The 24,756-nt window shown below is 43.0% G+C and overlaps 2 protein-coding genes across 5 annotated transcripts in view; one reads left to right on the top strand and one right to left on the bottom strand.

Annotated features, from left to right (window-relative positions):
* Window positions 1–265: 265 nt before the first annotated feature.
* On the top strand, window positions 266–7,288 carry LOC143116497 (guanine nucleotide-binding protein subunit beta-4-like). 2 transcript variants are annotated; one of them, XM_076277688.1, is made up of 10 exons: window positions 266–322; window positions 1,216–1,254; window positions 1,821–1,933; window positions 2,132–2,134; window positions 2,310–2,373; window positions 2,667–2,829; window positions 3,759–3,825; window positions 4,312–4,513; window positions 6,473–6,689; window positions 7,182–7,288. In XM_076277688.1, the coding sequence occupies exons 1-10, from the start codon at window positions 266–268 to the stop codon at window positions 7,286–7,288; spliced, it is 1,032 nt and encodes a 343-aa protein (XP_076133803.1). The 2 variants fall into 2 exon arrangements, with proteins under 2 accessions (XP_076133803.1, XP_076133804.1); XM_076277689.1 differs by lacking the exon at window positions 2,132–2,134 and having other exon boundaries at window positions 1,821–1,927.
* A 10,005-nt stretch (window positions 7,289–17,293) lies between these two features.
* Window positions 17,294–24,756, bottom strand: part of mfn1b (mitofusin 1b) — a 28,085-nt gene continuing 20,622 nt past the window's right edge. The window contains exons 13-18 of one of the 3 annotated variants that reach the window (XM_076279085.1): window positions 23,392–23,494; window positions 22,694–22,914; window positions 22,081–22,239; window positions 21,446–21,642; window positions 20,967–21,101; window positions 17,294–18,219 (exon numbers count right to left, since the gene is read on the bottom strand). In XM_076279085.1, coding sequence (XP_076135200.1) covers window positions 18,147–18,219; window positions 20,967–21,101; window positions 21,446–21,642; window positions 22,081–22,239; window positions 22,694–22,914; window positions 23,392–23,494 — 888 coding nt within the window. In that variant the 3' untranslated portion in view covers window positions 17,294–18,146. Of the gene's footprint in view, window positions 18,220–20,966; window positions 21,102–21,445; window positions 21,643–22,080; window positions 22,240–22,687; window positions 22,915–23,391; window positions 23,495–24,756 lie in introns of all 3 variants that reach the window. The other 2 variants (XM_076279084.1, XM_076279083.1) reach the window with 2 other exon arrangements.

Raw genomic sequence — 24,756 nt, forward strand, 5'->3', positions numbered from 1 at the left:
GAAGACTTTCCGGAGACTAACCGTACGTGAACTCTGGGGTTCAGCGTGTTCAAACTCACTCCAGAAGAAGTGTGTAAACTGGGCCTCTATCGTGCAGTCATGGCTCAGATATTATACAGCAGCTTCTGAGCCGGTGGGACCATGTAGAGAGCAGTGCTCTGGTCAGTTAGAACCACTCTTACGTGTGTGTGCGTGTGTGTGTGTGTGTGTGTGTGTGTGTGTGTGTGTGTCGCAGGTGGAGGCCTGAACATAGCTGTTTGGGGCCATGAGTGAATTAGAACAGCTTCGGGAAGAGGCGGAACTACTACGCTTACAGATCCAGGTAAGCTGTGTGTGTGTGTAAGTGTCTGTGTGTTTTTAACATGGGGCTTTTAAAGGAACATTCCGGCGATTTTTCACATAGATCTCTGTTTCTTGAGCTCACCAAGTACTGCTGATACGGAAAAAAAACCCTAAAACAATCGGTTCTACATAGCTTAAGTTGCTGCAGCCAACAGCTAGAGCTGCCAGGCAGCTACAGTGCTACACTCTGGGGGCATGTTCATGAGTCCCCATGTTCATGCGATACACTAATGTGAAAAATTGCCAGAAATCCCCTTTAAAGACAGTCTTAAGAGTTTTTTTTTACTTTAACATAATATTTTCAAAATCATTTTGATGGCACATAACCTCATAACATGACAATCGGCACTTCTGTATTGTCTGAGCAGCCCTCTATAGGCGATTGCCGATCTAACAACTTTCTGTGTTCGGGTTGGAATTCTGTCCCCCCTCCAAAATCGCTGCTATGCTACAGGAGTTCTGAGATCTCGTTCTACAGACTGCTGTCAGTGTATTCGCACTATATCATATCGGAGTTATGTTCACACTTTGTTGCAAAAGACGCATATTTAGTTTGTTTATTAAATTGCGCTTCTCAACTATAGGGGCACTCCGAGAGCAAATCTTCATTAGTGCTGCTTTAAGTTTGACTTTCTTATCGTTAGGGTAAATGAATGCCATCTAACAGCCTTATTTTGTTTGACTGATGATGTCTTTTTCACACTTTCACCTTCTGACTTGGATTGATGATCCTTCTACTACAATGTTTCGGTGGTTTAATTTCTTGTACTCAATGGTTTGATTGTTGCTGCCTTAGCGATGTTTCTCTGGTTTGATTGATGCTGCCTAGTGTTGTTTCTCTGGTTTGATTGATGCTGCCTTGCTGTTTTCCAGGATGCCAGGAAAGCCTGCAGTGACTCCAACCTCTCTCAGGTATCAGCACTTCTACACACACACACACACACACCAACACACTGTACATATAACTACACACACATGTACACACTCTACATGTAAAGGAGGTGAACTGAGCTAGCGTGCTAGTTGCCCGTGTAAATCCTCACACCCCTAACCTTAAGAACGCTTCTAACCGCTGAGTTGGAAGCCTGGGCTTTTAGTTCTGTGGTTAGAGCGTTCGACTCCCATGCCAGTGTGTGTCGAGGTGGCGGGTTCGAGGGCCGTGAGCAGCGGACAAATTACGACCTCTGTTACATACACACATACACCTACACACTCTACACATAACTACACACATGTACACAAGCACACACACACCCGCACACTCTACATAACCCCACAAACACAAAGGCCTCTGTGCAGGAGACATGCTGACTTTAGTTTGGGATGTAAGGCCTAATGTGTATGTGTCTCATTGCTCCTGAGTGTGTGTGTGTGTGTGTGTGCGTGTGTGTGTGTGTGCGTGTGTGTGTGTGTGTGTGTGTGTGTGTGTGTGTGTGTGTGCGTGTGTGTGTGTGTGTGTGTGTGTGTGTGTGTGTTAGATCTCAGCAGGTTTGGACCCTGTTGGGAGGATCCAGCTGAGGACGAGAAGAACACTGAGGGGCCACCTGGCTAAAATCTACGCCATGCACTGGGGATGCGACACCAGGTGTGTGTGTGTGTCTGTTGACATTTGAGTGGCTCAGCAGTGCTTTATACTCCACCAGTCACCACACCTGGCTGACATATGACTTCCTGTGTAGCCATAGCAACACCAGGGGATATGGTGTGTGTGTGTGAGTGTGTGTGTGTGTGTGTGTGTGTGTGTTTGTGTGTGTGTGTGTGTGTGTTTGTGTGTGTTTGTGTGAGTGAGTAAGTGTGTGTGTGTGTGTGAGTGTGTGTGATTGTAAACTGCTGAGAGGCAGAATAATTTTATTTCCCTATCCTCCAGTGTCTATTCGTTTAAATATTTTTCTGTGTGTGTGTGTGTGTGTGTGTGTGTGTGTGTCTGTGTGTGTGTGTGTGTATGTTTTTCCCATGTGCATTTGCAGGTTACTTGTTAGCGCATCTCAGGATGGCAAGTTAATAATCTGGGACAGCTACACGACAAATAAGGTGACTAAAATTAAAACACACACACACACACTCAAACACATGTCTGTGTGGTTTCCTGTCTATAGCAAGTATACAAGAACAACAGGTGTATCAACCATGGAGGTATTATATAAGTGGCTAGGCTAGCTAATTCAGTCAAAAATATAAACTGTGATTGGCTTTTGGTGTCAAAGTCATAATATGATATATGATTGGCTGTTAATGTCATATTCAAGCTGTGATTAGTTGTTGATACTGTTGCTGTGATTAGTTGTTGGTGTAATAACCCTGCTGTGATTGGTTGTTGGGGTCAGATACATGCCATCCCGCTGCGGTCGTCGTGGGTGATGACATGTGCGTATGCGCCTTCGGGGAGCTTCGTGGCGTGTGGCGGTCTGGACAACATCTGCTCCGTCTACAATCTAAAGACACGAGAAGGCAATGTCCGAGTCACCAGAGAACTGGCTGGACACACAGGTACACACAAACACACAGACACACACACATACGGGGCAGCCGTGGCCTACTGGTTAGCGCTTCGTACATGTAACCGGAGGGTTGCCGGTTCGACCCCGACCAGTAGGTTCGAACCCCGACCAGTAGGCACGGCTGAAGTGCCCTTGAGCAAGGCACCTAACCCCTCACTGCTCACTGCGTCGGGATTAGTGTGTGCTTCACCTCACTGTGTGTTCACTGTGTGCTGAGTGTGTTTCACTAATTCACGGATTGGGATAAATGCAGAGACCAAATTTCCCTCATGGGATCAAAAGAGTACTTATACTTATACACACACACACACTCACATGCACAGATTTAAAGCCCTGTATGAATGTTTAATCTCTAGATGTACAGGTCCTTAAATATGTGGACAGGGGCAGCGGCGCCACTTTGTGACTTTACCTCTGTATTCCACCGGAATGGACCTGAAAGGAAGCAATCAAGATGTGCCGGAAGAGTAGACCTTCAGCTTTGATTCAAAATGAAAATATCACATTAACCGTTAAGGAATTACAACCCTTTTTGTACATCGTCACCCCATTTTTAATTTACAAGGATTATATTTAACACTTGAAGGAACATCCTTTGCAGTCACTGACTGCATGAAGTCTGGAACCCATAGGCTAAACCCTGAGTTTCCTCAATAAGATGCTTAGCCAGGCCTTGACTGCAGCCTGCTTCTGTTGCTGCTTGTTTGTAGTTGTAGAAAAATGCGTAAAGCCCTGCCTGATGTATATATTATCTTTATTTATATCTTTAAGCCCTACGTATATGTTAAAGTGGTGTAAATATTGTCTTAAAGCCCAATGTATATGTTAAAGTGGTGTAAATATTGTCTTAAAGCCCAATTTATATGTTAAAGTGGTTTAAATATTGTCTTAAAGCCCTTTGTGTGTGATGTTCTCCAGGCTATTTATCTTGCTGCCGTTTCGTTGATGATGGTCAGGTTGTGACCAGCTCAGGAGACACCACCTGGTGAGTAGCAACACACACACGTGCACACACAGGTACTCTTTCACGCACAAACACACACACGTGCGCACACAGGTACTCTCTCACGCACAAACACACACACACACATGCACACACAGGTACTATCTCACGCACAAACACACACACACATGCACACACAGGTACTATCTCACGCACAAACACTCACACACACGCACAGGCACAGGTACTCTCTCACGCATAAACACACACACACACACACACACACACACACACACACACACACACAGTGTGTTTGTGAGCATATGTGCCTGTGTTGTGTACTGAGAGGAGTTTATTTTGTGAGGAGACCCCTCTCCTCTCATCCAGGTAGGTGTGTGTTGTGTTCAGTCTGGCCCAACAACCCTCGCCCACACACACACACACACACACACACACACACACACACACATACACACACACACACACACACACAGCTGACATGCCCCCCCGCCCGCTCTCTCTGTGCAGTGCCTTGTGGGACATCGAGACAGCACAGCAGGCGATCAGTTTCCCGGGTCACACGGGTGACGTCATGAGCCTGACGCTGAGTCCAGATCGCCGGACGTTTGTGTCAGGTGCGTGCGACGCCACGGCGAAGCTCTGGGACATCAGAGACGGCATGTGCAGACAGTCCTTCAGCACTCACCTGTCAGACATCAACGCAGTCACTGTGAGTGTGTCTCTATCTCCAACAAACACACACACACATATGCACAGACACATACACACACACACACACATACAAACACATCTGCACACATACACACACACACACACACACACACACACACACACTGTACACATACATATACATACACGACCAGTCAACTCTCAAATGTATCTTTTCTTTATCTTTATTTTTATTTATCTGAGTAGGTGGTTATTATTATGAAATAGCCCACATGGATTTATTTTGTAAGCAAACAAAACGTGTAAATAAAGTTACATTTTCAATATTTTAAATACTTCAAGGTACAGACCTTTTGCTCAGTCTCTCAACCAACTTTATATAGTCAGCTGGAATGGATTTCCAACAGCCTTGATGGATTTCCCACACATACACACACACACACACACACACACAAACACAACAGCCTTGATGGATTTCCCCCCCCCCCACACACACACACACACACACACACAAACACAACAGCCTTGATGGATTTACCCCCCCCCCCCCCACACACACACACACACACAGACACACACACAGACACACAACAGCCTTGATGGATTCCCCAGACATTGTGAGCATTTGTTAGCTGCTTGTCTTTCACTGATTTTATTGAAAAGAATGAAGTCGGCTTTAAAGCGATGGTTCGGAGTAATTTCACCCTAGGGTCCTTTGCACCATGACCCGAGCCAAACACCCTCCCAGAACCTTTTTTCCCTTGGTCGAACCCTGGTCGAGTAGCGCTGTCAGAAACTAATGACGTTCTGCAGTCGTGATGGAACCAACTTTTATCTCGTAAATTACCCCACTAATAATGCCCTGAATGGTACGAATGGTACTTCTGCATTAGTACAACTATGACCTTTAGTCCAATAACGAGGCATTAGAAAGTTTGTAAGTGCACCAGGAGTTTATTTAAATAAGACTTGCCTGATTATCTGCTACTATACCGCTGCGTCAACGTTTCTTCCGTGATTTGGGAAAAGCCCGTAAAAGTCCTGGCTGGAAGCATGCATAAGGATGTAGATCCAGGAATGCAGTAATATTTTGTTCGTAGTCCAGTTTGTAACAATTATTAGTTAACACTAAGTTGTAAACACTTTAAAAAATTATTAAAAACTGAATACCGGTATACCAAAAAACGTTGATGTAATCGCTTCCTGCAAGGACTTTTACGGGCTTTTCCCAAATCACAGAAGAAACGTCGACGCAGCGGTATAGTAGCAGATAATCAGGCAAGTCTTATTTAAATAAACTCCTGGTGCACTTACAAACTTTCTAATGCCTCGTTATTGGACTAAAGGTCATACTGCATACTACTGCAGAAGTTTCGTACCATTCAGGGCATTATTAGTGGAGTAATTTACGAGATAAAAGTTGGTTCCATCACAACTGCAGAACGTCATTAGTTTCTGACAGCGCTACTCGACCAGGGTTCGACCAAGGGAAAAAAGGTTCTGGGAGGGTGTTTGGCTCGGGGTCATGGTGCAAAGGACCCTAGGGTGAAATTACTCCGAACCATCGCTTTAATAATATCAATTATCGGCAAAGTTGTCATATAGGTAAACAGTGAAGAATATGAAATGTGGCGCATGGAAATAATATATTTCTAGAGACCTTTGTTTTCTGTCATACTTTAGATGTTGTAGGTATTGTTGCAATGTAGTAAAAGAAAAAAATCAAATAAAAAACGATGAATGTGTCCAAACGTTTGACTGGTAGTGTATACACACAAACACACACACACACACACACACACAGGGTAGTGTGCACGTATCCCCGGAGCAGGGCACCCATGGAGCAGTAGGGGGTTAGATAACTTGCTCAAAGGCACTTGAGTCGTGGAAGTTGAGGAAGGGGGAGAGTGTTCCTCAATCGCTCCATACAACCCCAACACACACACACACACAGCTCTAATCTCAGGTGTGTGATGTTGTGTGTGTCTTCTCTGTCCAGTTCTTTCCCAATGGGAACGTGTTTGCTACTGGCTCGGACGACGCCACCTGCAGGATCTTTGACCTGCGCGCTGACCAGGAGCTGCATGTCTACTCTCACGACAACATCATCTGCGGCATCACCTCCGTGTCCTTCTCCAAGAGTGGACGCCTGCTGATCGCCGGATACGACGACTTCAACTGCAACGTGTGGGACGTGCTGAAGGGAGAGCGCTCAGGTACACACACACACACACACACGCACACATACTGTACACACACACACACACATACTGTACACACACACACACACACATACTGTACACACACACACACACATATTCACACAGACACAAAAACACACACATAAACACACACACATATACATATATATTATATATACACAAAAACACACATAACACACACACACATACTGTGTACACACACACACATACACATATATACACACACACACACACAAACAAACACACACGCACATATAAACACATATATACACACACACACACACACACACACATTCACACAGACACAAAAACACACCCATAAGCACACACATATACACACACACAAACTCACACACTTACTTGTATGTTATATTCTATATGTATTATATTTCTCTCTTTCTTCGCTGTGGTGTCAAGTGGAGTGTAACAGATTTGTCATTTTGTATCCTGGTTGTTTGTGTGTGTGTGTGTGTGTGTGTGTGCTAGGTGTCCTGGCAGGCCATGATAACCGTGTGAGCTGTTTGGGCGTGACTCCTGACGGTATGGCAGTGGCCACAGGCTCATGGGATAGCTTCCTGCGCATCTGGAACTGAGTGTGCCAAAGAGGACCTGAGTGAGAGCAGTCCCTGCGTCAGACACAGTGACACTTCTCAGACAGTGTGATTTTATACTCGGACAACACATACAACACCGTTTAAAAGTTTGGGGTCACTTAGAAATGTCCTTCTTTTCATCATTAATGTAAATGACTGTTGTAGAAAGTTGTTGTTCACATGTTGTAAATGACTGTTGTAGAAAGTTGTTGTTCACATGTTGTAAATGACTGTTGTAGAAAGAAATGGCTGATCTTTAAATGAAAGATCTACATAAGTAAACAGATGCCCATTATCAGCAACCATTCATCCAATATTCCAAAGGCACATTCTGTTTACTAATCTGATATCATTTTAAAAGGCTAACTGAGAAAACATTGGAGAACCCTTTTGCAATTATGTAAGTACATAATGTAATCTGAAAATTGCTGCCCTTATAAAAAAAAAACAATGCATCTGATCTCAGCTGGTATTCTGTCCATAATGGAGTGGAATGGAGATTTCTAAATGACCCCAAACTTTTGAACGGCAGTGTAGCTTTTACGTATTTTTGTCCAATCAGAAGTGTTGAAATGAACCATGTTGTTTTTGGGTTGTCAAGCTACAAAATGTTTCCATGGTTACGTAGATAGGATCTTATGTATTATGTAAATATATACATATATTTATACATACAGAGTATAAATACAGTACTGTATATGTAACATTATGTGTATGTGCATATGCACATATAATATGTATGTATATATTTTGTAGATTTTAAGTTTCATTTCAATTTATGAATTTGTTGGCAGTCATGTGTATGAAAACTACATGAAGCTGCAGCTCCCCCCACTAGCTGGCTTCTATGGTAGGATGTCTAGTACTGTATAATCTGCTGTCTGGACTCAACGTTTCCCTTGAAGACTTTATCCCAATGTCACAAACACACCCCTCTCGTGTGCCCAAACACAGGAGGATGGTGTGTGAAGCCTCCCATCCCCAGTCTCTATACTAGTGTTACAACCTGTCTGTGCCAAGCTGACTCACTGGCGCTCTCTAGTGGTGATCTTCAGCCACAGTGCAGGGTTGTGTATTGATTATTTGTCTTTTGTTGCTCCTGTGTGTGTGTGTGTGTGTGTGTGTGTGTGTGTGTGTGTGTGTGTGTGTGTGTATGTGTGTGTGTGTGTGTGTGTGTGTATGTGTGTTATTCTGCTAGTTATGTATTTCTGGATGCTGTGAGGCAGGTGAAGTTGGTAGCCTGTTGCAGCAGTCTTACTTTGCTGCCTTGTGAATAATCACTTTTTCACTTTTCTATTTGTACAGTGGCTCAGTGATAGTGATAAGTTGTAACATCACTTAGTACCCAATAATAGTAATAATAATAATAATAATAATAATAATAATAATAATAATAATAATAATAATAATAATAAATAACATTTAAAAAAAAACATTTTCAAACTCTTTCTGTGGCTGTGGTTTATAATGTGACTTCAAATGGAATGCTTGGCAAAGTGGAAATGGTTCCACCAATTAGGTTCAGGTTCAATTTAATTTAATTTCCCAAGGACCTATTTTTAAGTTTTGTAATAGAAAATGTAACTGCGTTACACGGACCATGGGACCTTCAAGCACAGTAGGTACGGCTGCGAAACGACTGGAACTCATTTATTTCAGAGATTTGCAGACAGCATGGGAAAAAGAAGTAATCGAAAAGGAATAATAATCTAAGCTTAAAATAATAATTCAAGCTTAAAAACATCCTGAGATGGCACGATAGACTGCTGAATCCGACTGAGTCTTATCCTCCTTGTCTCAAGTGTGACTCAGTGTGCCATTGAGTGTGCATGTGCTCCCGGTCAGTCAACACATTTCTATCTCCATAGTTGGGGATCCTGGCTGCCTGCATCCGCTGCTGCTGGGCCTCTCTCTTCATGGCCTCTCTCTTTGCCCTCTCTGATGGTAGGATGGGCTTAGACACCTCACTGCAGTGGAAAGCCCGAGCTGCCGGTCCCTGCCAGTCCTGGGCTCTCGACCGGAGAATCCTCATTCTGATAAATAACAGTCATATCAGAGAGGGTTAAAGCAGAGCTTTATCAAGGATCTTTGGTTATGTAACATTATGTGGTGGTTACACTGAACTAATTGTTCATTGTTGAAAATCAATCAAAAGTTTGTAGTTGATCCAGATGTCATTGGTCGCAAGGACTGTTAATGGGTGTATCCACAATTGGGACCTTGTTACAAGTTGGTCTTTCAGCTGCTAATGCAATCAGTGGCCGTCAGAAAACATGACAGAGACAACTGAGGAATGAGATGCCACACATAAAATGTACAGTCAAACAGAATGCACAAAACATCAATGGGAATCAACCAAACACTGCAGGGAACATGTTATTGTCAATCAGCACTCTGCCACGCTAAATCAGACCCTGCTTATGTTTGTGCAGAGCAGAACAGATATTTGTAGATATGATGCAGGACCTGTTAAGAGAGATTGGCAGCTCAGTCTCCCTCATACTAGTCCCTACGGTGAATGATGTAATAGCATAGTGCTGCTGCTTCTGATGTGCAAGACAAGACAGGGTATATATTCATAATGTGACAAGCAGCATGTATTTATCATTATGTTACAACCTCTGAACAACTACTATTGATGTTAGAAGAAGATCTTCAAATGTTCATTGCTTATTACATGTGTTATAAAAACAAAATCCTTGTCTGCTTTCTGTGTTTTTGCATGCACCTGTCAACAGGGGTGTAAAGACATATTTGTTCACCATGCACAGGCTGTTCTGAGTCATTGTTTGTATGTTATAGTATTTGTTGATTTGCATGTATTGCCCATTGATATTGCATTCACATTATTGTTTATTATTGCTATTCTCCTTATTAATGTAGTGTCACCAACATTTAAAATAATATCAACTGACATTGTTATTCATAGCCATATTTATTCTGCTCTTATAAGGTAATACAGTGCACATATTTATATTTCATTTATACTACTCTAAACCACCTTCTGAAAATCAACTGTATAGTGTTTTACTGCACCATATTTCTTGACCTGTCTCACCACCTGCCTATAGGCTACTTACACCACCTTACTTACAACACTTTGAAGAGCCAAAAACAAAGCTCAGCACACCTGTTCTGTGCATCAGCAAAGTTGGAGGGTTCATTTATGAACCATCACTTCTAGCTGAAACATCACTTCTAGTAGGCTACATGTGACGTGTAGGCTAGAAGAGAAGTCTTTATTGTCCACTACTGGGGAAATTCATCGGCAACACTTTATTTTAATGTGTCGCTGTTACAGTGTACCTACCTAATTAGGTACAGTGGTACAACCTGTGTAACAACAGGTACTGTACTATCATTGTACTTGCATTATGTATTTGTGGGTATACATAGGCTATAGTTGTTACATTGTTATTACAAAACGTTGCCAATTTACCTAAATTTTCATCAGAGGCAAAGAGCTGACCTGAGACCTGCTGGATGGGGTAAATCTTGTCATGAAAGGCCTCATTGTCTTCAGTGTACATGTAACAGCTGTGCTGCTACAACCTTGTTACTCTTTGATACAGTGGAATAAACCTATTAAGTGTACCAGTTAATTACTTACATGTACATATGACATGTATGTTGTGTCTTCGATGTCTTGGAACAGGTCTACTAATTCACATGTACTGTGTGGTGTAACAGCAGACACGTTTCAACACATCAATTACAGGATGCATGACATCATTGACAGGATGTATATAATATGTACATGTACACTTTATTTGAATGGGTTTATTCCACTGTATCAAAAGAGTAATAAATAACACAGTTGATACATGTACTGCAGTATGTAGGGTAATGGCAGACATGTTCCAAGACACCAATGACACAACATGTAATGTAATATGTAATTGTAAGTGGGCAATTCCACGGAAAATTGACTTTTTGTCACATCCATAACGCCAGTGAAATGCCTTGGCATTTGTATGATGTGAATGTTACTATTCATTTTTTGTGCATTTTTTCTCATGTACATTCTTCAGCCAAAAATAGCAAATGCTCAAATTTCATGTAATCATTCACATCATACCATACCATCACATTTTATTGGCGTTATGGATGTTAGAAAAAACGTAATTTTCCATGGAATTGCCCAAGTACTTAGTACTTATGCCACTGTATCAAAGAGCAATAAGTGTGTACCAACACAGTTGATGTAGTGAATTAGTAGACCTGTTCCAAGACATCGAAGACACAACATACATGTCATATGTACATGTAAGTAATTAACTGGTACACTTAATAGGTTTATTCACTGTATCAAAGAGTAACAAGGTTGTAGCAGCACAGCTGTTACAAGGATACAAGGATACAAGGAAGTTTATTGTCACATGCATATAGTTACTAGAAGTAAGAAATGCAGTGAAATTATGTCTGGTGTCAGCCTATTTGTGCATTTATATAAATGTAGCGTGATAAGTGTGTTTACATACAGCAAAAACTTCTGTATTGCCTTCTCTCTCTCTGTATAAATATATATATATATATATATATATATATATATATATGCACACACACACACACACACATTACATACGCACATATAAATGTAGCGTGACATGAAGTACAATGGAGTATTATGCACTTTGGATATCTTACGTGATTGTAGCCGTGTCTAAACAACAGAAAAGCTTATCAAAATTCGTGTAAGATGCAGGCATATAGGGCAGTACTTGGACCACAAGAAAAGGCGCGATATTTAGAGAAATTACGGTTTATTGGCAGCGCAGATCCATATGAGTTGGGTGAGGGAGGCAAAGTACCAAGTTCAACCACACTTCCTCTGACAGCGTGCATCTTCCTCACCAGCTAAATTAACATTCAATTTGCGTCATAGGCTGTATAGTTTCTAGATGCACTCTTTAAAGTTAATAGCAACTTCCTCACATTCCTAATTATTTCGGATTTAAAACGCACAACAGTGCATTATATTAGGCTACAATTTAAATTGATACAATTTAAAAGCTATTATTTCCTCTCGTTTTCCACTTCGCAAACTATAGGGTACAGTAAAGGCGCATTATCTTTTGGCTATTGCGCAAAAGCCTCTTGTTCTGATATTTATTCATTTCACATTCTTACAACATAGCTTGTCACAACATCAATACACAAACAAGCAAACGTTTAACTCCAGAGAAAAATGCGGATTCATTTATGTGCTATTGAAAAGTTTGAGAACCTGTGGCCTAAAACAATATGGGTGGCGATGGTCTCATTTTTAAAAAGTGGGTCCCCAGAAAAAAAGTTTGGGAAACACTGTGCTAAAATATAAAATGACAGAGGAAGCCTAGAGACGAGTCCATAGCAATCAGTTCATGTGTTGAATTTGTTATTACCCAGTGTGCTTTGTTGAATGGTCTCAATGTTTTATTTTTTTTATTTCATGTGAATACTAGAGGATAACTTAGTATCTGAAGTAATAAATGCAGGAAGTGTGCATTTAGTTTCCATGCTTATTGTGTTTCCACAACAATGTTAGTGAGTAAATCTACTGAAATGGCCACCATGTTGGTGGAGTGTGATGTGTAAGATCAGAAAGCAGAGGTTGATCACAAAAAGTTATCACAGTTTGAGTTCAGCATGACGAGTAGCGCGGGCGGACGCTTACGACATTTGCTACGGTCGGCTCGTCTTATGTGTAAATTTCGCTTAAAAGTGTTCTCTGCCAAACGGTCGTACAAGCAGTGAAAACCTCAACTTCAGCGCGCGTTGTCATGGATGGTCAACGGAGGAGAGGGGGGGACTTGCTCGCTCGCTCGATCGCCTGGTGTAGCCAAGGGAAACATGTCTTTGCAAAAGTTCTGTGGCCATTCCGTGTTGGTAAAATGTGGTTCTTGTATGATTGTTCAAGGACTGAAAAACAATTGCTTTAACTCACAGGCCCTTTTTTCCTCAGGCTACTGTCGTATAATAGCGCTGACAATTTTGTGGCATGCAGGACTGTGCATTACCTTTTTTGTCAGATCATGGAGAGATGTCAGGTGTGCAATAACTTTAAAAGGCGTCTTCATATGTTAGGGTGGTGTGGGGATTACTATTGAAATGTTAAAACCGAATTGTCCACTGAAATCAGAACTTAAACAACCCCTGAATGGTGGGTATAAATTGGGTAAAAATTGTAACCCAAATTATTTATTGCACAAAAAGATTGTTTTAAGATTAGATTCCCCATGCAAACTTTGAAATGAACAAACATATCAGAGAGGGTTAAAGCGGAGCTTTATCAAGGATTTCAATAACACAATAGGACTCATCACACACTATATATGCACATAAGACGAGCACAGTCAAGTCAGTACGCAGCCGAAACATAATAAATGAAGTACACATCCCATGCTGTGCATACAGATCTGGCAATATTCCACCACAAAAACGCTACACCAGCACAGGTTCATACACCAAACATGTGGCTATCCTTTTTGCATTCCTTAGAAGGGCATTGAAGAAACCCTTCCTGTGGTGATATTCTACATTATATGCAAATCTTATCAGTAGCCTACTTAGAAGTTATGTCAATCATTTATTTCACAACACAACTCACCCTTCTGCAGTCCATATACTGTACCGCAGTCCACTAAGAAATTATAGACAAATGAACACTATCACCTCGAAGCTGCTGGCATGTATTCATCCACCATGAATCAAGTATGCAGTACTAAGTGACAGCCGCATTTAAAACACAGATCCCACTTACTTCAACCCATATTCATGCAAGTCAGATTTATCTAATTACCTTTGTTTTGTTGGGTTGTGTTTTCTCCTGCAGTTGATTTGTTTGACTTCTCCACATCAGTACAAGAAGGCGTTTAATGGATGCACAGACTTTAATACTCTCTGATTGCTAAAAGAGGAACTTCCTATGGACATTTCCTGAGGCTGTAGTTGAGGCAAAAAATGTAAGTACATCCCCACTGATGTGCGAAACTCGGTTGTCACAAATCTAAACGACATTTTTAACTTGCTGTCCTGGTGCACAGTGCCTTTGTGTTTAAAAAAACAACACCAGTACCCAAGAAAAGTTCTGTTTCTTGCCTGAATGACTACCAGGCCATCACCCTAACATCAAGACTTGCAGGTTGCAGCATCAACATACACCTCCCTGCTCCCTGGATCAACTCCAGTTTGCATTCAAGGACAACAGGTCTGTGGATGATGCCATCTCCAACCCCTTGCATACTGCCCTAGCTCACCTGAACAAAAATAACACCTATGTCAGGATGCTGTTCATTGACTACAGCTCTGTCTTTAACACTGTTGTACCATCAAAACTGGTGTTAAAGCTCAGAAATCTAAACACCCTGCTCCTCCACATCATGCATCCAACTTCCTTCCTGTTACATTTCAGAGACAGCACACAATGATGGCTCTCTCTATTTCTATCTACTTCTTTTTGTGTGTGTGTCATTCTTTTTGTGTTTTCATTCTCTTAATTCAGTTCAATTCAATTCAAATTAACATACAATATCTACAACTCATCAAAAGAAAAAATAACAGTCATTAAACAATATCTTTGATTATAAAAACATACATACACACATGCACATTCACACACACACACCTTCTCACACACTGTGTAGTGAGAAGACATGGTCTGCTGCCAATCTTGCTTCACTTCAGGGAAGAGGAGAGATAGACTTCTCTGCATAATCTGTCTGCCTCTTCACCCCCTCCATGTTTGGATAATGTCTGTCCACTTTTTACCACTAGCCACTTTTACCACTGTCTTTCTGCCTCACTGTTTGCGTGCTTTATTAGCACATTAGCACATATGCATAACCCTCCCTCCATGCCACAGCCGAACTGTGGCCACACTTATACCTTTTCTTAAAATAGTTAAATATATAGATATATAGACTTTATTTCTGCATTGTTGCACTGTTGGACTTACTCATTTGCACCATCACCATGACCACTATCACCATGACACTCATTCACACAGAGCACCTTCCCTTACCTTACTATGCACAGAGAATCACAGGCTCAGTCCCTGCCTCAGTCATTGCAAGCGCCTCTGATTGATTAATCACCACTATGTGGATACTGTTTTTAGAATTTATTTAGATTAAGTGTTAGTTATTATAATTTGTATTTTAGTATATTTAGTATATTCTTTATCTAATACTGTCCTTATTGCTTAGTTGTGTTTTTATATTATATACTTTAATTACTTTTTCTGCTGTTAAAGAATGTGTATGTGTTGTCTGTATGCTGCTGAGACCTTGAATTTCCCCTGGGGATCAATAAAGTATCTATCTATCTATCTATCTATCTATCTAACTAATCGACAGGTGCCGGGGTCCTATTGACTATTGCAAGCCTCTCCTGCTCTTCCAATGTAAGGAAGCCCAGGATGGCCTGGCCAAGCCTATCAAAGTGTTCATCCCTTTGGGAAGTGTACTTATCACAATATAGAAGGAAGTGCAGCTCTGACTCTTCCTCCCCTGTCATACAGTGACCACACACATGTTGCTCTTTGGGTAACCATGATTTATTTGTGTCTGCCTTTCTCTATGGCTACTTGGTTAGGATCTGTCTTTGTACCTGTATGAGATTGATAATCTTTTTTAATGGCCAAATAGTATTGTAATTTGTGTTGTGTTTTGGTTAAACTAATTATCAATTGGTAGATTATCTCAGATACAAAGCAGAGACAGTTTGGTGGCAGCGCTAGCGTAACGACAAGCTGAGCGTTGAACTTGGTTCAACTTTCAAAGCGCAATGGGAGAGTCCGTTTAGGCAAACCCATAGACTGTATATATATAACTTACATAGTGCAATAGGCAGGATGGTGGTGTCGAATATTTTGGACCAGATTTTAATTACAATATCTATTTCCTAAAATGTCTTTTTATAGTAGCCTATTGGCGGAGCGAGGGGGTGGGTTCGGGGGCTCAAGCCCCGAATCTTTTTTCAAAAGCCCCGAATCTTTTTTTTTTTGTAGGCCTGTGTTTTCAATTTCCAACGATTCTAATTTCTAATTTAACTTCCCCTCGGTTTCTCTATAAATGTTACAAAATTTAGCTTACTATTACCGAGTAAATATCCCTTATTTTCAAAGCCCAATATTGACAGATAATCTGATTTCCCACACAATGAGTTTAGGCAATAGGCTACCAGAGCCGTGTTGAGATGTAGCGGTTTACGTCATAAACCTGGCAGGAAAGTTCAGAGTGGCTCAGTCAGTTAGGCAAATAAGAAAATAGCCTATGGAGCTAAATTTCTCTCAATAATATTTGCATTCGCATATAGGCCATTTCTTCATGTGCATGTTTTTGATGCACAACTGGGACGATTGAAACAGGGACGAATGAAATATTCCCGTTTTCTCCGAGTGCAACGGTAGGCAGACATCATTTGGACAAAACATAGAGCATATTAACCTCCGTTGCTCAGCCAAATGCCTTCCTGTTATCACGGAGTTACAGGCGATAAACGATTTTTGATGGTGACAAGTTCACTTCATTAGCCATTCAAATGCCACTACCACCTCTAAACTGCTGTCATGTACTCATCCAACATGAATTTTCAAGTACTAAGTGACAGCAACATTTAAAACACAGATCCTACTTCAATTACTTCAACCATATTCATGCAAGTCAGATTTATAGAATTACCTTTCTTTTGTTGGGATACAAAACTCTTGTTTTCTTCTGCAGTTGAGAGATTTAGTTTGACACTCAGGATGAGTCTTGGACCTTGCATTTCCGTTTTACCCATAAGAACCCATAAAAGAAGAACCATTCATGTTATGAAAACGGAAAGATATGCACAAAGTATGAGTCAGGATGAGAGGCTTGGATCTTGTATTTCTGTTCGTTAAGCTAGCACCCTGAATCCTCCCCAGCAGTCATTTCATTTCTGAATTACTCGGGTCCTGGAGGGAGGGTTCGTCCTGGAACCTTTTCTACATGATTAAACACAAGGTGGGAACATTCTATGGAATAAGAAGTAGATCAGTCGTGTGATAATATTTTATTGGGTTCTCAGAAAATCAGTTGAGACAAACCCAGTCACATTTCAGCAAAGGAGACACTCGGAGTACGAGATTGGGGAGTAGAAATATCTACTGATGATTACAAAACCTCTGTGGAAACCAAAGGCCTATCTACAGACACACACACACACACACACTCAGGCGTGTCTGTGGACATGCCAGATTCACTCACAAACAGAAAAATAAACGTCACACACGAGGAGGAGGATCTACAGTCAAATTCATCTCCAAGAGCACCTGGTCGCCAGGCAACCTGTTGCAATTCAGTGTTTCCTATCAGGAGGGGGACTTCTTTTGTTCCTTCATTGACACACACACACACACGAGGGTAGTGTTGAGCAGAAAGTTGTATGTGAGTTCTCTCATTAGAGAAGGCCACAGTAGGCGGCACGATCCACAGCTTCACCACATCTTCATGCTGATGCTGTAGGCTTTTTCACTGAAAATGTGAGTTCATCAGCACACACACACACACACACACACACACACACACACACACACACACACACACACACACACACACACACACACAATTTACTCACTTGCATTAGTGCACACACGCACACACTTTACTTACTTGCATTTATACACTCATAACACAAATTCAATCCTGACACACACTCGCGCACACACACTCTTCCAGAGGGAAAATTGAGTTGGGAGTTCCGTGAGCGTGTTCTGGGCAGGTGCTCCTTGGAGCGGCAGCAGTCAGACGAGTGACCTCTGACCTGGAAGGGTCAGTCCACGGGGGTCAACTATGTGCCCGCCGTCCCTCAGGGTCAGTCTGGGGGGGTCAATGTGCCCCCCCCCCCGCCCTTAGGCCTGATGGGGCTGCAGGTACTGAGAGGTGAAGCTCTCTAGCTGACACTCCAGCTCCGTCGCCTTATGCCTGCAGCAACACACACACACACAAAATACAAATTACTATATATTAACACACACATACACACAATACAAATTACTATACTAACTAAGTACTAAGTGTCTTGGAGCTGTTCTGGACGTGTGTGTGTGTGTACTGACCTGAGTGTCTTGGAGCGGTTCTAGTCGTGTGTGTGTGTGTGTGTGTACTAACCTTAGTGTCTTAGAGCAGTATTGGTCGTGTGTGTGTTTGTGCGTGCATGCGTACTAACCTGAGTGTCTTGGAGCGGTTCTGGTCGTGTGTGTGTGTGTGTGTGCGTGTGCGTGCATGCGTACTAACCTGAGTGTCTTGGAGCGGTTCTGGTCGTGTGTGTGTGTGTATGCGTGCGTGCATGCATGCGTACTAACCTGAGTGTCTTGGAGCGGTTCTGGTCATGTGTGTGTGTGTGTATGCGTGTGTGTATGCGTGCGTGCATGCGTACTAACCTGAGTGTCTTGGAGCGGTTCTGGTCGTGTGTGTGTGTGTGTGTGTGCGTGCATGCGTACTAACCTGAGTGTCTTGTAGTGTCGAGGAGTTCAGTTTCAGTTGTCCTTACCTTAACCCTAGCCCTTGAGTTATCCTAACCAGCCCTTAGCCCTAATAAGGTGAATGATAACCTTGGCACAAATGACGCTAAAACACCAAACACGTGTGGTGAAAAAGGAAGAACAAACACCACCGACTACCCCGCCCCCCCCCCCCCCCCCAAAAAAAACAAACAAAAAAAAAACAACTCCAGTCTAAGGATAGGCCCAGAAATCTATATGGATATATAAAGCCATTATTATTGGTATGGTATTGTTGTTGCACATTTGACACAAAGCAGTCCGTGAAAACATGCACATCAGTGGACTGCATTACTAATGCAAAATTGAAAACTATGATTTCATTGCATTACTCAGCATGGATGCACGATGCTTGCATGATAAATACTTCCCAAAACAGTTAGGTAGGTAGGTAAGGATGCCACATGATTTTGGTTCGTTTTCATGGATTCAAATGCCAAAATTATAGGCTAAATTATAGGCCAAATACTGAACATTGACTGTGGAATCAAGTAGGTTACAGAGTTTCTTTCCCCCCCTAAAACCTCCTGTCACTAGCTAGATGCTTTCAAATTTAACATGGTTTTAAACTCATATGTTGCAGTTTTCTGTCACTGCAATAAAACTAGCCTATTTGGAATATTTTGTAGGCCTGCTGTTCCTTTTATGAGAACAATTTAACTGATCAAGTTTTCATAGGCTATTGAATGATTTAAATGTGAATGCCATAAACTTAATTCGCCATTAACTTTAGCGTGGTTCTTCACGCAGTTGTCATCTAAATGCAGTGTTTTGTAGGCTATTCAAAGAATTTCACGTTCATCACTCAGTTGTGGTGTAGGTCTGTCTTGAGTGGTCCCTTTAAATGTCTGGGACTTTAAATAACGGGACTTTTAAACTGCATGCTGTTTTTGTTGATGGACAGTACCGTCTTTGATTCAGTTTTCTACCGTTTTAATAAATGACACGCGCACTTGCGTGGTTAAAACTAAGGAATTGTTTTCACTCGTTTTCTTGCAATTCCGTAACATTAGATACTAGGTCTAGGTTACGTTAAAAAAATGTTGTCGGTTACTATGTCAGTGACTAGTTCGAACTTTGTTACTGATGGGATAGATGGAATTTTATTGCACGGTTCTAGATGATCACAGTCAGATGGCAGCGCTACCGTCAGCTGAACAAAAGCTTACACTAGTCAAGTCCACAGTTGTTAAAACTTCCAGCTGAAGTAGCCTAGTGTAAACTGAGAGACTTGCCTCCTAACGGAGTGAGTGTAGCCTATATTTTCTTAGCTGCTATCAGAGTGATAGGCTAGCCTAGGCCTACATCTACCGCTCCTTTGCTACATGAACAAATATTATTAGATGAGTGACAGAAGCACCGGACCAGCAGGCCCATATGATAAACGCTGCTGTGGTAGCCTGCGGTAGGGCCTAGATGACGTGAAAAACGCGAGAGTCGCCGAAAAGCATCCCTGCATCCTGTAATATCAACTGAAGCAAAAAGGCGAAAATGTTGTTTGTTGGCGTCGCTGATAGGCTGTCAACCACGGAACTCTACACAGTTTACTTCTACGTCATTGCTATCGACTCCGACTCACTCAGGTCCTGTTAGCACGTACAGTATATATTTAGGCAAGATGAAGTTAAAACACGTAGACACAAATATTAAGCAAAAAATGTAAACTCATTATATATTGAGGTGGTGATGAAAAATTTACTACCAAGACAAATTGCATTTATTACCTTTTACTACCTTTCAAGGGCCTTAATTTTGGTAGATTCTATTTACTACCTTTTACTACCTTTTACTACCGCGCGGACACCCTGGGAGCGGTTCTGGTCGTGTGTGTGCGTGTGCGTGCATGCGTACTAACCTGAGTGTCTTGGAGCGGTTCTGGTCATGTGTGTGTGTGTGTGCGTGCATGCGTACTAACCTGAGTGTCTTGGAGCGGTTCTGGTCGTGTGTGTGTGTGTGTGCGTGCATGCGTACTAACCTGAGTGTCTTGGAGCGGTTCTGGTCGTGTGTGTGTGTGTGTAAGCGTGTGTGTGTGTGTGTGTGTGTGTGTGTGTGTGTGTGTGCGTGCGGGCATGCGTACTAACCTGAGTGTCTTGGAGCGGTTCTGGTCGTGTGTGTGTGTGTGTGTGTGTGTGTGTGTGTGTGTGTGTGTGTGTGTGCATGCGTACTAACCTGAGTGTCTTGGAGCGGTTCTGTACCGTCTCCAGCTGCTGGATCTTGTCCGAGAGGCGGCTGATCTCCCCCTCCAGCTCCTTCTGTGTCAGATCCACCTGCTGGCAGAGACGTGCGAATGTGGTGGCCATCTCCCTACACACACACACACACACACACACACAAGAATGACAAAGTTAAAGTGGGTCTTTTACACGTCGCTCTCTGTGTGACATACACAAGTTTACTTCAGGTATTGCCAACAAAAGCCAACTTGTCAACATGGTATCCATGGCAACATGAGCCATTCTGTCAGCTGCGTCACAACCGGGAGAGGGACACAGTAGCGCACACGGTAAACGAACGCTCCGCTTCCAAGGGGCCGGATGAAAGTGGTGTGCTGGCCAGATCGTGAGTTGAGCGTATCGTTACATTCCTAGTGCGTGCAGGTGTGTGTGTGTGTGTGTGTGTGTGTGTGTGTGTGTGTGTGCTGTACTCACTGTTGGACCTGGTGGCTGCAGTTGGCACTGGTGAAGCTGACGATGAGCTGGAGTTTCTCGGTGGCGTAGTCCACAAACTGCCTCTTGAGAGTGCGCTCCTTCGCTTTGGTCGTCCAGGTGAGTTTCTCATACAGGAAGAGAAGGCCGTACAGGCTCATAGAGAGACCTATGAGGCGCCATCCTATCGTCCTCCACACCTATCACACACACACACACACACACACACACACACACACACACAGGTGAGTTTCTCATACAGGAACAGAAGGCCATACAGGCTCATAGAGAGACCTATGAGGCGCCATTCTATCACACACACACACACACACCAGAGTTTACGTTAGCTGGCTACAGCCAGAGATTTACCGGTTTCACATGTAGTTGTCCAGCACAGTAAAAATATAAATGGACATGGAATGTCCGGTGGAAAATAAAACATAACCTGTAACCTGACACACACACACACACATACACACACACACACACACAGGTGAGCAGACCATAGAGGCTAAAGGAGAGAGCTGTGTGTGTGGTGTGTTTATGTTTAAATGTGTGTGTGTGTGTGTGTGTGTGTGTTTATGTGTGTGTGTGTGTGTGTGTGTGTGTATGTATTAGTCTATGCATGTGATGCTCACCACTCCCCCCACCACTAGGACGCTCATAGATGTGCGGGACGTGACTGAGGCCAGGTTGTTGACCATGCTCAGCATCAGCTCCTCCTGACTCGTCGACGCCTCCTGCTGGGGAGCCAGTGCCGGTGCAGACGGGGTAGTGGCCAGGGGACGCGCCACCTGCTAACATGCATGCACACACACACACACACACACACACACACACACACACACACACACACACACACACACACACACACAAACACAGACAAATATTAACACACACACATATATAATATAATTACATGTGAGGAGTGTGTATGTATGTGAGTGTGTATGTATGTGAGGGGTGTAAAGGTTCACATATTCATACACAACCGTTTAGCTACAGGACATTAGGTTCAATACACATGTGTACCAAATGCAGTCTTAAATGCAGCATGAGGACCTGCTTGGCATGCGTAGGGCCCAGGAAGCGTGTGTGTGTGTGTGTGTGTGTGTGTGTGTGTGAGCATACCTGCAGATTCTTGTCGACCAGCATAAGGGTGTGATTGGCATGCAATGGACCCAGGTGTGTGTGTGTGTGTGTGTGTGAGAGTGTGTGTGAGTGTGTGTATGTGTGTGTGCCTACCTGCACCTGCTTGTCGACCAGCATGAGTGCGTGTTTGGCGTGTGTTGGGCCCAGGAAGCGGGTGACCAGGGCGGTCCAGCCGAGGGAGAACTTGAACTCGATGTCCTCCTGGAAGTCGGAGCAGAGCGTGGCGCAGTTCAGGTCGTAGCTCAGGTCAAACTTGCGGCACGGGACCAGCATGTGGATCTGGGACTGGACAGCAGGGGGCAGCAGGGGCTGCATCAGGTCTGACCCCGGCACACACACACACAAACAAACAAACACACACACACACACACGTCAGAAATAATCTCTTACACACACATATCAGAGACATACACATATGAAGCAGACACATACACACACCCAGCAGAGTAAATCAATCCCACACACACACACACGTCAGAAATAATCACTTACACACACGTATCAGAGACATACACATATGAAGCAGACACACACACACACCCAGCAGAGTGAATCAATCCCACACACACACACACACTGTTCCCTTTCATTTAACTTTGTGTTTGCACGGCTCTCAAGACTGTAAGCTGACGTGACTTGGGGCTGAGGAAACTGTGGCAAGTGTCCTTTCCACAGCAGTGACAGGGGCACACAGATAGGCCAAATGGTCACACACTTCATCAGGCGTAATAAAGAGGGCTAGTTGGAACTGAACGGAGATCACTGTGTGTGTGTGTGTGTGTGTGTGTGTGTCTTACCGAACATGTCTTTCTGTGAGGTCTGCATGGAGACGTTGACGGCATCAGTGCAGCGGAACGCCAGATTCTTCCCCATGCCCTCCTCAATGTGTGTTAGCAGCTCCTGTAAGAACACACGCACACAAATGCAAACACAGATGAGTGCAAACACAGATGAGTACACACACACACACACACACGACCGCCACCACCTACACAGTACAATCAATAAACAGAAGAGCACGTTCAGTAGCAGACTTCTATCACTGTCATGTTCAACAGAAAGGTTGAGGAGGTCTTTTGTCCCCACGGCCATCCAACTTTTCAATGCCACACAACAGGGGAGGGGAGAAATGGACTTCTCAGCATGAGCCTGTCTCTCTCAGCCCCTACCATCACAACATCTTGTCTGCTGTCCACCTGACTGTTTCTACAGGCTATATTTAGCCCTACTCATATAACCATTAAGTCATATAACCATTCCAATGTCTCCGAAACTGTTCAGTTAAGGTAAATTAAGCTAAAAAATCTGCAAAGTTCCCCTTTAAATGTATACATTTCTGGGAGTGTTTTTTATGTATGTGTGTTTGTTGTGTTATAGTTATGATGGATGGATGGATGGATGGATGGATGGATGGATGGATGGATGGATGGATGGATGGATGGATGGATGGATGGATGGATGGATGGATGGATGGATGGATGGATGGATGGATGGATGGATGGATGGATGGATGGATGGATGGATGGATGGATGGATGGATGGATGGATGGATGGATGGATGGATGGATGGATGGATGGATGGATGGATGGATGGATGGATGGATGGATGGATGGATGGATGGATGGATGGATGGATGGATGGATGGATGGATGGATGGATGGATGGATGGATGGATGGATGGATGGATGGATGGATGGATGGATGGATGGATGGATACTATCTATCTATCTATCGACTACAACCACACGATTCTGTTACATTTTCCCTCATCTACACTACTTCCCCTGTATTCATTGGAAAACTGCGGCTTTGCACCTGAATGTGGACAGTGAATCCTCAAACATTCGAAACTGATGACATGTTCCCTTCCAGACCTTATTAGTCTGGCGATTACTCCACGACTCACTGTGACTTCCACTACTAGCCTGCCAGTGTGTGTGTGTGTGTGTGTGTGTGTGTGTGTGTGTGTGTGTGTGTGTGTGTGTGTGTGTTTTACTGGCCTTGCTGTCTTTGGTAGCATCTGTAGTGCAGTTAAATTGTGCATTTTACAATGCTGACAATTGTATGAATGGTCATCTGATTTGTACGAATGCTCAGGTGATCCGCGCTTCAGGTGAAAATGTCTGGCTGGTTGTCCAGCGTGCGTGTGTGTGTGTGTGTG

The sequence above is a fragment of the Alosa pseudoharengus genome, unplaced genomic scaffold, assembly GCF_046254945.1.
Source record: "Alosa pseudoharengus isolate Yale_2024_CS ecotype anadromous, Long Island Sound unplaced genomic scaffold, YU_APseudo_1.1 YU_APseudo_1.1_scf_11, whole genome shotgun sequence".
Classification (NCBI taxonomy): Eukaryota; Metazoa; Chordata; class Actinopteri; order Clupeiformes; family Clupeidae; genus Alosa; species Alosa pseudoharengus.